The following is a 14,851-nucleotide window of genomic DNA, read 5'->3' on the forward strand; positions in this document are numbered from 1 at the left end:
ATTTCCTTCTCCAGCTTATTTTATAGATGAAGAAACTGAGGCAAACAAAATTAAGTGACTTGCCCAAAATCATATGGTTAGTGCCTAAGATCAGATTTGGACTCCCTGACTTCAGGCACCCTACTGTCTATCTCTATCTCCATTCCCCCTGCCCCCACCCCATGTATGTGTTTGTGTGCATATGTGTTTTGATCTTCATTCTGAGTCCATCTCTGCTCTATGAGGAGGTGGTTATCATATTTCATCATAAGTCCTCTAGAATTGTGGTTGGTTCCATTGTGTTGTTCAGAGTTCCTATGACTTTCAAAGTTGTTTTTATAGTATTGTTATTGTAGAAATCATTCTTCTGGCTCTACTCATTTCACTTATATCAGTTCATACAAGTCATATCTTCCTTCCTTCCTTCCTTCCTTCCTTCCTTCCTTCCTTCCTTCCTTCCTTCCTTCCTTCCTTCCTTCCTTCCTTCCTTCCTTCCTTCCTTCCTTCCTTCCTTCCTTCCTTCCTTCCTTCCTTCCTTCCTTCCTTCCTTCCTCCCTCCCTCCCTCTCTCTCTCTCTCTCTCTCTCTCTCTCTCTCTCTCTCTCTCTCTCTCTCTCTCTCTCTCTCTCTCTCTCTCTCTCTCTCTCTCTTTCTTTCTTTCTTTCTTTCTTTCTCAATTCTAATTATTGTATTTAGCCTTTCAAGATTGTGGAATCATAATCCTATTATCCCATATGTTAGCTATCCCTCCTAGCATCTACAAAGTTGACAAGTCATCTATGTCTTCATCCAAGTTTCTGACAAGCTGTTCAATCATAAAGATCCTCCAGGCACTCTCTGTTATGGACTGGTCTTCAAGTAAACATTGACCAATGAATGATACCTCTTTGGGATGTGAATTCACTTAATGTTCTATGGTGTTGATGATAGCTGATATCAAGGTAGTCCTTTCAGGTTTGCTAAGAACCTGCAATATATTAACTCATTTTATCCTTGTACTAATTCAATAAGGATAAGTCCAATTATTATTTTCATTTTCCTGTCATCTAGCCCTTATCTCAGCATCTTGTCCATCAAGATAACATGAAAGACTGTCAGATGCTTGATGAAATCTAAGTCTTCAGGGTTCCCATGATCTTACCAGTGTAATAACTATGTGGTTAGTTTGGTATGGCCTGTTCTTAATGAAGACATGCTGGCTCTTTGTGATTACAACCATCCTTTCTAAACCACCCCTTTAACAATGTGTTCTAGGACTTTTCCAGGAATAATAGTCAAAGTAACCAGCCTATAATTTTCAGACTCCACCCTCTCCTATTTTGAAAATCAGTTCATTTATACTTCCCGGGACCTATGATGCTGCTTCATTTCTCCATTTTATTTCAAAGAATGCCACCAGCCCCTCAACAATCCCATTTTCTGGCGATTTCACAAAATTAGGGTAGGTTGAGTGGCATAGTCTATAAAATGGAGATAATGCACCCCCCTCTACTTAAGAGGGTTATTGTGAGGGACAAATGTCTAGAAAACCTTTTGCTAACTTCTAATTACTCTACAGGGTGGCCCAAAAGTCAGTGTAGTTTTAAACTAATAAAGCTTATGCTTGCACCAAGACTTTTTGGGACACTTGGTATAAATTCCCATTTATAATAATAACAATGAGATGATACCCTGGCATATAGTTTATTAAGGTCAAATAACTTGAACTCACTGAATTTGGGACATGGAATCTTTCCTATATGCTTTCATTTAATTGACAAATTTCTATATATTACTCTTTTTCCATATAAATAAATCCTCTTGCCAGAATGTGTGTAGGGAGAGTGATAACTGGAAAAGAGAGATATCCAAGGACAGGGATGTCATATGGTCATGGGAGAGAGGAATGGGGATAACTCTTATTAAACCACCTGTTGACTGCATTCTTACAAGTGTTCTGTTTTCCCTTGTTTACAGATGTATAAACTGAGGTATCCACCAGTCAGCCAGTCAATGAGAATTTTTAGCATTTGCTAGAGAAGCCATGTCATATAGTAGTTAAGGCAGGTACAGAACGTGTATAGTTCCTGGGCTGTCATACCTTCACAGACCATAGGGGTCAAATATCCATTTAGGGATTCATTGAATGTAGTACTTATGAAGCACCTATTATGTGCAAGACCTCTTACTAGGGGCTGAAGAAACAGGATGGATGTGTGATTCCTCAGCCCCATTACAACAGGTTTTCGCATCCTTGTGTTTGCTAGCGGGTATCCCTTCTCTAGGAATAGGGCAGTGAGCCCAGGGGGGATAGACAGATGGGCAATGCTAGACTGAATCTGGAATGCAGTGTCAACATCATCCCATCCTACCTTTTCTGGTAAATGCTGAGTCTGGACTTTGGAACAGCACTGGCCGCATCCTAGGGCCAACACAAAAATCTTTAAATGTTCTAGTCACCATGTTGAAAACCCAAGAGGAAAAAAAACATCCAGGAACATTAATCCTACGTAGAGTGCTCCAAACTGCATTCAGTTGGCCTTTACACCAGTATCTTCACCATCATCATCATCATCACCATCATTGTCTCTACTTGTCGCCATGTCTAGGCTGGTCTTATCAATGATACACCAGCTTTGTTGTTTCCATTGGGCTCCCCTTTACCCTTACTAGAAGGAATGTCAGAGGCTGGCTGGATCGACTCATTCCCAGCTTTTGCCACAACCCTGGCATGGATCAAGTGATCCCAGGGTTTCTTTCAAAGTACATCAGGAGCATCTTCCTCCACCTGCTCAGCCCCCATAGCCTTGCTCCTCTCACTCTATGACAAACACAGGGTGCTAGTTTGAGAGTGGCTGGGTTTCTTGAGGAGTAAAGTTGGATCTTATTTCTAAGCCTTCCCAGCCCCACACAGTACCCTCATCATCAATATTTGTTGAATGGTGATTTTTGGAACTCTAGCTAGGATTGGGTTTTTAATCCAAAGGTTTGGACTAGATGTGTCATGTTGGGGCTCCCTGAGGAGAGTGGAACCTGGGTGAGATTCCCCAGATTCCATGTGGAGTGGAGGGAAACTCTGGCAATGCTGAGGGAAATGTTTTTTTTTTTTTTTAGTGAGGATTATTTTGGATCACACAGTTATGTGTGTGTGTGTGTGTGTGTGTGTGTGTGTGTGTGTGTGTGTGTTTGGAGGCTAATTCTTTGCCAAAACCAGAGCTCATTTCTGAATACTTATTTACCAAATATTAAATACTCCCAAGATTGCTCTTCTCCTTTTGCTGAATCTGAAATGGAGATGACTCAGCGAGGAGGAAAAACAAGCCTCAAAAGACCTGTCCCCCAGAATTAAAACATACAGTGCAAAGTCACATGTTCTCATTCTTCACCACAATCACAACTCGGCCAAACTCTAATCCTACTCAGGCAAAGACACATGCAGGTGCACATGTAAGCACCGTATTGCATGGACAAAATTCACATGGCATATTTCCTTGCAAATGTCTGTGCATGTTGAATATAAATATGTATATGTATGTGCTTGTATATATGTGTGTGCATACATATGTACACACACTCAGCCCCATTCACATTCCTGTTTCCATTTTAATGGAAAGCCCCTATTCTAATGTTGTCTCCTTCGCATACTCCAAATAGACCTCCATCAGTTCCCCTTGGCCTTTCTTTCTTCTTAACATGGCACAATCTCTTTGATAAGGTATGACCTTGAATTTTCCTAGATGCTTTTTTATCCCTAGTTCTGCCATTGACTCAAATATCCAGCTTATAAATTGCGATGGTGGTGAAACTCAGTAGAGTTTCTATAGCTCACTGTTACTGAAACTCATACCTGAGATCTGACCTTGCTTAGACTGAGCCTTTAAAAGAGAAGTCCAAATTGAGGGAGACAAAATCAGAAAGAAAAGGGCCACTCAGGCAAGAATTAAATTCCCAGGAGAGGGTCTTGGGTACATATAAGTCATAGAGAGCCAGGTATATCCAATTCCAGATGGAAACAGAGACTTATGGGGAACTAGAGCCTTACACAGTCACTAGAACCCAAAAGGAGGCCAACGGAACCACGGAACCCCATAGAAGAGTAGGATCAATCCTCAGAAAAAGAGAGACAGAGATATAGAAGACAAGGAGTTGGGACCAATAAAAATGATGGTAGAAGAAAAGGAGGTCTTAGAGCTGAGCAATAACCCACTACTATTCAAAAGTATATAGAGTAGATAGAATTGCTTAATTCCTTGTCAAGTCAAGACAAGTTAAGCACTTATTAAGCACCTACTCTACCAAGAAAGTTCTTGTCTCTTGAATACAGCTTCACCCAAAGTAGCATTTTAAGACTAGAAAATTATAGAGTCCCAAATAAAAAGAAGATGGGAAAAAAATTAAATAAAAGAAAAAAGAAAATTAAAGAGTACCTTGATAGGTGCCAACCCACCGGAAGAGGGAATTCTTTGACTCTCATGAAACCTCAAGCCCTTTCTCTTTTGGGGTTCCTGGGGTAGACCAATCAGCAAACTATTTTAAGTCTGAAAGACTATATAGTTCTCTGAGGAAAGCAGATGCCCAGTGGAGAGGGAAGTATAAGTATGTTGATCATTCATAGATTTTGGTGCTAATCCTTTGGATTTAGGAGAATAAGTAAAACCTATGTGACATTCAACATTCTGTTAGTCTAAACATATGCCTATGATCCTTTATAAAAACGTTAGACAAATTCTTATGCTCCTCTTATGGGAAACTCCAAGTGTGTGTGTGTGTGTGGGGGGGGAATAAAGATTTTAGTAAGAAATACCTAAAAATGAACCCAGAATGTATTAGAAAGACACAAATAATACTAATATCTCATTTCCCATTGTACTTCATTCACTCTTTCTTACCTTCATCCAGATTCTTTCCATTTTGAAAGGTCCAAACTGGTTTCTTTCTGGGAGATACAGAAAGGGCCAATCCAGGAGTGGAAAATCCCCAGCTGACAGATGTGGCCAATTTTCCAGAAGAGTTGGTACTTCTTCAGCTTAGTATGATGGAAAATGTTTTAGATTTCTGTCCCTTAGCGAAGTGGGGGTCACTAAAGATTGACCTTGGCTTTTGATGCTGGGAAGATAGGCTTTGTTTATAGGGACTGTCTTCCCATCAGGACTATTACTTGCTTTTTTGCAATAGCTGTGTTCCTGAAAAGTTGTATATAATTTGAATTTTTGTAAATTGAATCATCTTTTATAGATGCTGGGAGAGATTATTATTTATAGTATTATTTCACTGGATCCTTTTTGAAATTTGTATTTTATTTTTAAAATTGATAAATATTTATATTCTTTTCCTCCTACCTCCTCCTCACACTGAAAAAAAAAGAGAAACAGAGCAAGACAAAAAGCCTATCATGAATCAGATCATGTGTAATCTAGCAAAACAATTTCCCACATTGATGATGCCTGAAAATATGTCTCATTCTGCATCTTGAGTCCATCGCCCTTTCATCAAGAAGGGGTAGTTTGATCATTGTACTCCCCCACCATCTAACATTGTAAGTTCTCCCTAATATTTATTGCAATAGACTGACCATAAGATGTCTTTGCTTTTCTTTAAGAAGCATACCTCTAGCTTTATTTGAAAATCCTGGGGTTAGAAGGGAGGCAAGTCATAACTCATGCCTACTCTTGAAGAAGAAAAAAAAAGAACTTAGCTCTGGACTGGCTCACATTTATTGACTTAGCTTAAGAAAGTAAATTCCCCCTCTGTTTAGCGTTGCAAGGAATAATGGGAAACAGGGCACCATCTTGGATAGAAAAGATGATTAGTTCTTTAACTTACCCCATGACCTCAGCAGCACGGCTGAGGGCTATCTAATCTCTTGCTAGTGATGCATGGAGGGGGAGAGTGAAGTGATCTCAAAAATTGCTGATTTTTTTCATTTTAGAGATATATTCACATGCACGCATAACCCTATACCCAAACATATTTACATATACAAAGACAGACAGTTAAGAATGTATTAAACATCACTATATACAAATCACTATGCTGAGGGCTAGAGATACAGAGAAAGGCAAAAGACAATCTCTGGCCTCGAGGAGCCTACAGTTGAGTGGAAGAAACATTAAAAATGACCACATACAATAAACTGTATACAGGATAAATAGGAAATAATTAACTGAGGGAAGCACTGGAAATAAGAGGAAAAATTTTAGCCAGGAGGCAGAGATGAAGAAGGAGAACATTTCAGGACTGGGGGACAACAGGAGAAAATTCTTGAAGGCAACAGATGGAGTGCCTTGTTTGTGGAAGAGGGAAGCCAGTATCACTAAGTTGAAAAGTATCAAAAAGGGTGTAAGTGAAAATAGGTGACAAAGTTTAGGGCAAGGAAACATACTGGGTGATGCCAGAGAAACATTTCACATTTAACTTGATACAAAATATATCTGTATGCATCCAAATCATTGTTATAAAAGATAATTTTATTTTTAAAATATGAAAAACTTGTATATGTAGTAGGCACTCAATAAATATATAGATTGACTGATCACTGATTAAATTGAAAAATAAAAGGGGGTATAAGGTGTAAGAAGACTAGAAACTTATTGGGGATCTAGGTTATGAAGGGCTTTGAATGCCAGAAGATTTTATATTTGATCCTGGAGGAAATAGGAAGCCAGCAGAGCTTATTATAATTATGTGTAACTATATTATTCTTGTATATGTTACATTTTTATAGTTACATATAATTATTATCAAGTATGATGGACTGCCTTGGGAGAGAGTAGGCTGTCCCTAATTGGAGATTTTCAGGTGAGGATTAGATAACAACTTGTCAGGGATGTTATTATAGTAGGGATTCTGATTCAGGTCCAGATTGGATTAGATAGCTTCTAGTTCCTTTGCTTTCCCTGAGATTCTGTTAGACAGACAGACAGAGAGACAAAAGGGCACTGTTCAGAATAGACAATGAAGTTTTAATGACCTCTAGCTACTAGAAACCCATTCCAAAGGAGACTCCCTTCCTTACCTTTGGGAATTCTTCACTACATCACTGAAGCATGTGTTTGGGAACAAGTTCTGATGACTCCCATCATCACAATAACATTACCCAATATGGATTTCAGAAAAGGGTTGGTGAAAATTTATTTACATCTCCAAAGGCAATACTCTCATCCCTTAAAGGCACCTCATAAGGACCTCCCAACTCCTTCCCTCTTCTCTCAATCTTCAGGAGATTTAGCATCCTGATGCTAACTACAAATCTCTGGGCTAAGACATTGTATCTCTGGGGCAATGGAGTTGTTGAACCATTTTAGTGGCTTCAGGTCTTTGGGGCAGAGCCAGAGATCACTATGGCATGGCGTTCTTTAAAGGAAAGTGAGTGTTAGTCCACAGGGACTGAGAATAGAGTTTGGACTGTGAATTGAGTTTGTTTTGTTTTTTGACAATCCTCTTTCATATGAAGCACTGGTCAATTAAAAAATGTGAAACTCTGGGATTTTGTTTGGGCTGTTTCCAATCTCTCCATTCTGTTCCTTTCATTTACTCTCCTCTTTAAAGATATCTATATATCTTCAAATCTCTTTTTTTTTTATCTACATGTGGATTCTGGGATTACTATCCCAACCCTTACCCACACTGGTTCTGTACCTCTTGAAGTACCATATGATTTTCTTCACTGGATGCAGAGCATGGGTGATACTCATAAAGGGAGTGCCTAATTCTATATAGCTTAGAAGCCCCCACCAATATCTTTCCCTCCATGATTATCAGTTTATAACAATTAGTCAATTAGTTAGTCAGATGCAATTAGCTTTTATAAAGGGATATTTATTAAGGTAATATAGTAAGAACAATTGGTAGAAAAAATCTCTCAAAAAGTCTGTGTCATATCCTCCCATATTCAGAGTCTAGGGAAAAGTGAGCTCAAGCATGCACCTAAGAAATAAATACCCATAGATCTTGATTGTTCTTTACTCCCTTTTGTAGGGCATTCATGGAATTCCTCTTAGGCACAATGTAGATTTTTAAAAAAAAATTAATTCTATTTCATCAATTTAGGACATTATTCTTTGATTACAAGAATTGTATTCTTTCCCTCCCTCCTCTCCACCCACCCTTCTGGTAGCCAATAATTCCACTGGATATTACATGTGTCTTTGATCAGAGCCCATTTCCATGTTGTTGATGTTTGCACTAGGATGGTTATTTAGCATCTATATCCCCAATCATATCCCCTCGACCCATGTAATCAAGCAGTTGTTTTTCTTTTGTGTTTTTACTCCCACAGTTTTTCCTCTGAATGTGGATAGTGTTCTTTCTCATAGATCCCTCAGAATTGTTCCACAATGTAGATTTTTTAAAAATGTGATCGCTTTAAATAATATTTAATAATAGTGATAGATTGAATTCATACATTACTTTAACTTTTGTTTTTTGTTTTCTTTCATGTGTTATCTCATTTAATCCTCACAAGAATTCTGTGCAGTATATGCCATTATCTCTATTTCCCAGATTAGGAAGTTATAGTCTAGAAAGATTAAATGATTTGCCCAGAATCATATAGCTAGAAGTATCTGAGGTGAAATTCGAACTTAAGTTTTCATAGTTCACAGGTCCAACCCCTGAGCTGTCTAGCTATCTCTTGAATAGTTTGGAGGCAATATTTCCTAGTGTGTCTTATTTGTCTTTGGCTTAATCTAGATACTGCATCAGCTATTTGGATGATATTGCTGAGTAAGACACTGATAGAAAAAAATATTCCAAATCATCTGACCCTCTGAACATTGTGAGGTCTTCTCTTTGTCAAGGAGGGTTGAGAAGAACTCTTTTTCCTGAGTTCAGATCCAGCCTCAAATACTTATTAGCTGTGTGACCCTGAGCAAGTCACTTCTTTTATGTTTGTCTCAGTTCCTCATCTGTAAAATGAACTAGAGAAGTAAATGGCAAACCACTTTGGTATCTTCGCCAAGATAACCCCAAATGGGGTCACAAAGAGTAAACCACAACTGAAAAATGATTGAGCAACAATATAAAGCCCACAAGTAAAAACTAAATTTCAACCAAACTAAATATACTTATTGTGCAATGGCTTCCCATTTCATTCTGAGGTGTTCAAGGATTTATAAATTGACCAAGGACTTTTCACAGCATTGATTAATTATTCAATAAAGGTGTCCTCACATGGTTAAATGATCAGTGATATTTACCATGTTTGCCATCACAGTTGTATGGTTTGAATGTTCTATAATTCATAAAAAACAATGCACAATTTTCTATTCTATGGAAACCTTTGAAAACCACTGGGTTAGAATATGCCTTTGGGATGTGGTAATTGACTAATTCAGTGATCTCCACACTTATAGCATTATCAACATATTTCATAAAGGAAATATTAGTTACAGAAGGAAGGAAACATGGTACTTTAGAAAAAGGACCTTTGCTGAACCAGGGGGGCCAGGTTCAATTTCCACATCTTATGTTCAATACTCTGTCTTTGGCAAATCAGTTCACTTTCCAGGCCTCTGATTTCTTTTTATTTAACATGAGAGTGTTATACTAGATGGCCTTTGAAGTGCTTTACAATTCTAGATCTATAATACTATTGTTCAGTCATTTTCAGTTTTGTCTGCCTCTCTGTGACCCCATTTGGAATTTTCTTAGCAAGGATACTGGAGTGGTTTGCCATTTTCTTCATCAGTCCATTTTCCAGATGGGGAAACTGAGGCAAACAGGGTTAAGTAAATTGTCCAGGATCACACAACTAATAAGTGTCTAAGGCTGGAACTTACAAAGATGAGTCTTTCTAACTCAGCCCAGTATTCTATCTACTGCACCACCTAGCTGCCCTGTCTTTGAATTTACTTGTGTGAATTTAAATCAAGGATCACAGTTTTACATTTTAAGTCTTGTCTCTAATGATAAATTTAAAGGCCTTGGAAGTTCAAGTATCAGCCAATGAATGATGGTAGGATTTTGGTGTTAGGGAGTTTTTTTCCACCCCCTCAAAAACAGTTTTCTGGAGGCCAGGCTCTCTTTTCATGTGCTAATAGCTCACATTTAATAGTAGCTTTTTTAGAGGCAATTTATGCACATTTTATCACTGGATGCTCCCAACTGTGTAAAGTAGGTAGTATAAGGTTTATTATCCTATTTTTTATAGATGTGGAAATTGAGACCCAGATATAGTGTCCTTTCCCAGAATCATGAAGCAGGTTTTTGAGTCCACTCCAAATCCACAGTTTTTTTTCCTCTATATGTGATTCTTGAGTGCTAGAAGAGTCCAGTTCCCCTATTTTACAGTGGTTTATACATGTTGGGCTCTTAGGAGAGACTAGTGGATCTGATTAGAATAGCCTTAGGTATTGTTTTCTGATTGGGTGGTAGAAGATGACAGGGATGGGTTAACTGACTCCTTTGTAACCACCATCTTGCTACTCTTATGACTCATGGTCTAAGGCAATCTACAGTCATTAAAAAGTATAAGTAAGCAGCATAGATCAAATCTGGCCTCACTTTCTAACTGTGACAGGTCAAAATCACAATTGCTTTGCTCTTACTATTTGTTTTTCTGCCTTGGAACCAATACACACTATTAATTCTAAGATGGGTTTTAATTGTCTCTCACTATACAAATGGAGGTAGTTACCTAACCCTTGGGAAGGAAGCATCAATGACAAAGGCTTGTAGGCCTTTCAACTCACTTCCTCATCCCCTTGCCCCAGAAGACATTAAAAAATGTCTGATCAGATTGCCAGGACTTTGCACACTCTTAAATAGCTCAGACATCCTTCCATTCCCTAACAGTCTGTCTGTCGGTCTATCTGTCTGTCTTTTTCTCTCCCCCTCTCTCTATCTCTCTCTTTCTCTCTGTCTCTGTCTTTGCCTGTGTTTCTCTCTCTCTCTCTCTCTCTCTCTCTCTCTCTCTCTCTCTCTCTCTCTCTCTCTCTCTTCTCATACACAGAAACACACACAGGGTTAATTGCTGGCAACTAGAAACTTGGGACTTTCTCTTAATCCACACCAAAGCCAAGGGAGATGTTTGGGTAGATTGTGTGTGTGTGTGTGTGTGTGTGTGTGTGTGTGTGTGTATGTGCAAATGTTGGTGTATTTCTTTTAATATGTTGTTTATCTTGGGGATTCATTCATGAAAACAGACTGTTCTTGCTCCTGGCAGCAACCCAGGTCTCTGAAATATGCATTATTCAAGCTCTGTCATCCAAATGGAATCTATGGTGAGATACAGAGAATTAGATGGACTTATACATTTGTGTATAAGAATGTACGTATGTGTGTATTTCCCAACTCAAAATGATAGTCACCACACAACTCGCCTTGTAAAGAGAAGGGACTCACAAAGAAGGCAGATGCCTCAATGAGAAGGGAACTTTGAAATTATTTCCCTAAAATGCAGGTTCTTAATGTCTTGTATCAGGTACTCCTTTGGCAATCTGATGAAACTTCTGGACTCATTTTCAGAATAATGCTTGTTCTTTTTTTTTTTTAATTTCACAATTGAAAGAAATGATAAATTTCAGTTAGGGGATAATGAAAATAAAGATTTTCCCCCATTCAAGTTAATGGACCCCCTGAAATCTATTTATGGTTTCGTTTGGTACCAATATATGGTATTGACCTATGACTTTTGTTAAGCCCTGAATATGGAGTCAGACAGCTAGGTGGCACAGTGGATAGAATGCTTAGCCTAGACTCATCTTTCTGAGTTCAAATCTGGCCTCAGACCCTTAATAGCTATATGGCTCTGGGCAAGTCACTTAATCCTATTTTGCCTTAGTTTCTTCATCTATAAAATGAATTGGAGAAGGAAATGGAAAATAACTGTGGTGTCCTTGCCAAGAAAACCCCAAACAGGACCATAAAGAATCTGACATGACTGAACAACAAGAACATGGAGCCAGGAGAAACCTGGTTTCAAATCTTGCCTCTGGCACTGACCAGCTGACTAATCTTGAGAATTTCTGAGCTTGTTTTCTCATTTCTCAAATGTGGATAATAATATCTGGTTATCCTGGGGAGAAGCAAGTAGCATAATATATGTATAGCAATTTTCAAATTATAAAATGTTATATGAATACCCAATATTATTACTTTCACTGTCTTACTTACCTCTGTCTCTCTCTTTGTGTCTCTGTCTCCATTGTCTTTCCGGTGGGCCTGCAGACTCCAGCGCTGACACTACCTGCTGAGATGACCCCCTTTTCCAAATTGCCCTTGGTGCTGCTGCTGCTGCCTCCCATCTTGAGTGTTACCAAAGCTCAGGTTAATCCAGGTAACCCAGCCACCCACCATCCCACTGGATTCACCCCAACTTCACAGGCAGATGCTAGTCCTGAGAAATGTTTTCCTTGGAAGCAGCCCTGACCTAGGTGTCCAGAGGATCATTAATCTCTTTGCTTCTGTGGTAGAGACAGACACGATGAGGGCTAAGACCTGAAATGCTTCCTATAAGTCTACTTAACTGAGTGATCACTTCCGACATGGAGAGAGGGGGAGTTGGAGAAGGATGGGGCAAAGAGCCAGACCCCATGTCTTCAACTTTGGGGAAGAACAGTAAGAAAGGATGCTTGCCCGCTGCCTCAGGGGATGTACTGGGTTTGACCGTTTAGGGGTTCCCAAACTATTTAATTTTTATTTAATTAATTTAATTAATTTATATATATAATTTATATAATAAATTAATAAATTAATTTAATTAATTAATTAATGCCCATCCTTGTCCTATGATGTTGTATAGCACTTTTGACTCTCTGGGCTTTGGAGATGGTGATGGGGCTCTGCCACCAAGTGCCCATCTTCCATAGGGCACAACTGGGCTCAAAAGTAAATATTCAACTGGACAGACATTTACTCAGAAATTCTAGGAGGAAGCACAGGGGCATGTCATCAGGCTCTTGGAGCATGTTGTCTGTTTTGCTTTTTCTCTGATGGCATTTGTGAGAATACTAGAAAATTATTTCTTCCTTTCCCTTCTTACTGCTATAGAATACCAAGTCTATCAAATAATCCATCAAAGTAAGAAGCTCAGAGGGGGTGCAGATCTAGACTCCAAACAAGACAGAAATAGGTTAATGCCTCTTTAGTACTGATACACCATTCTTTTCCATTTTAGATACAGAGAACTCAATATCAGAATTAGGGGTCAACTAGTCCCGTCATCTATTTAGTTGCTAGCATTTAGTGTTTTAAGATTTATAAACTGTTTTATACACATTAACTCACTTGATCTTCACTGTGAATGTAGGTACTATTATTTCCCCCATTTTACACTATGGGGAACTGAGGCAGGCAGAAATTTTTAGTGACTTGCCAGGGTCACCCAGCTAATATTTGAATCAGGATTTGAACTCATGTTTTCCCACGTCCAAATCAGGAATCCACTAGACTCTTATAATTTGCCTATATCCCCCCTGACTGGTGGTACTTTAGAAGGTTTCCAGAAAATAATCAGACCAGACACTAATGCATCAAGTAATAGACCTTTAGAATGCTGTGTTTTTACTCAAGGAAAAGGGGAAAAGGCTAAAAGTGAGACACTGGGGTTTTGGAACATGGGGGTCAGGAATAAAAGCAGGCAGATACCACCAGAGAGGCATCTGGGAACATCTGGGGAATAAGTATCTCCAGGCTGCAAGAGCACGAAAAAATGGCAGAACATTGATGGTTCTGCCAGAAGGATTGCCTTTGGACTTGGCACACCTAGGTGCCTCAGCTCAATGTTGCCCTTCTTAGTGAGAGGTGCTTTAGCCCTTTCCCTTTGACAACTGGATAATGTAGGCAAATGTGTTTACTTTGGGGGAGGGATAGTGGTGGAATGTCATAGTCAGTCAGTTATCAACATTTTATTAAATCTTTAATGCTTGCCAGGCTACTTGCTAAGCACTAAGGATTCAAAGAAAGAAAAGCATAGTTCCTGTCTTCAAGGAGCATACATTCTAAGGGAAGCTGGTTGCCTCAGTGCTAGAATTAGGGCCAGGAAGACCAAAGTTCAAATCCTGCCTCAGACACTTCCTGACTGTATGACCTTCTCTTGCCCTACATTATAAAATGGGAATAATAGTAGCACTTCCCTTAGGGGTTATTGTGAAGATCTATGAAATAAAAGAGGGCATGTAGGTGGCAGAATACATAGAGTGCCAGGTCCAAAGTCAGGAAGACTTATATTCCAGAGTTTAAATCTGTCCTCATATACTTATTAGCTATGTGACTCTGCGCAAGTCCCTTAACCTTGTTTGCCTCAGTTTCTTCATCTGTCAAATGAGCCAGAGAAGGAAATAGTAAACCACTCCAAGAAAAATGGGGTCATGAAGAGTCAGAGAGGACTGAAAATAATTGAATAGAACAACTAAATAAAATATGTAAAGTGCTTTTCCAACTTTAAGGCACTCTATGAATGCTATTTATTTTTATTGCTATTGACAACATGTAACTATCTATTAATATATATCTCTATATATTTATATACACACATGCATACATACATATATGTATGTATATTATATTATACAGTATTATGTATTATATGTATTATATATTATATATAATAATGTGTAATTAGAATTTTGTAGCCTTGAACTATATTTCCCAGCATTCCTCTTTCTTCCCCACTTTGCATCCTTATGTTTTAAAGATAATGTTGTATAATTTCTCTTTCTCTTCTCCCACTTTCTTGGTCCAGGAAGCTGCTCTTTACTGATGTTTTTTAATTTCTTCTATTTCAAGTGATCATTAATAAGTCTTATAAAATATAATACTTGGAGTATTGGATATTAATTTTAATCTTGCAACAATATATGATATATTAAATATAATATTTAACATAGGCATTGTTAGAATAATAAATAATGTATGCATATATTATATCACATAATATATGTATGTATAGAGAT

General features: G+C 38.4%; 1 protein-coding gene across 3 annotated transcripts in view; it reads left to right on the forward strand.

Moving 5' to 3' along the window:
- The window catches only part of DDR2 (discoidin domain receptor tyrosine kinase 2), a 226,503-nt gene that overhangs the window by 114,565 nt on the left and 97,087 nt on the right, over positions 1 to 14,851 (forward strand). For all 3 annotated transcript variants that reach the window (XM_056815465.1, XM_056815466.1, XM_007480672.3), the window contains one exon: positions 12,126 to 12,234. In XM_056815465.1, coding sequence (XP_056671443.1) covers positions 12,126 to 12,234 — 109 coding nt within the window. The remainder of the gene's footprint in view (positions 1 to 12,125; positions 12,235 to 14,851) is intronic.

This window comes from Monodelphis domestica, chromosome 2 (assembly GCF_027887165.1).
Source record: "Monodelphis domestica isolate mMonDom1 chromosome 2, mMonDom1.pri, whole genome shotgun sequence".
Taxonomy (NCBI): Eukaryota; Metazoa; Chordata; class Mammalia; order Didelphimorphia; family Didelphidae; genus Monodelphis; species Monodelphis domestica.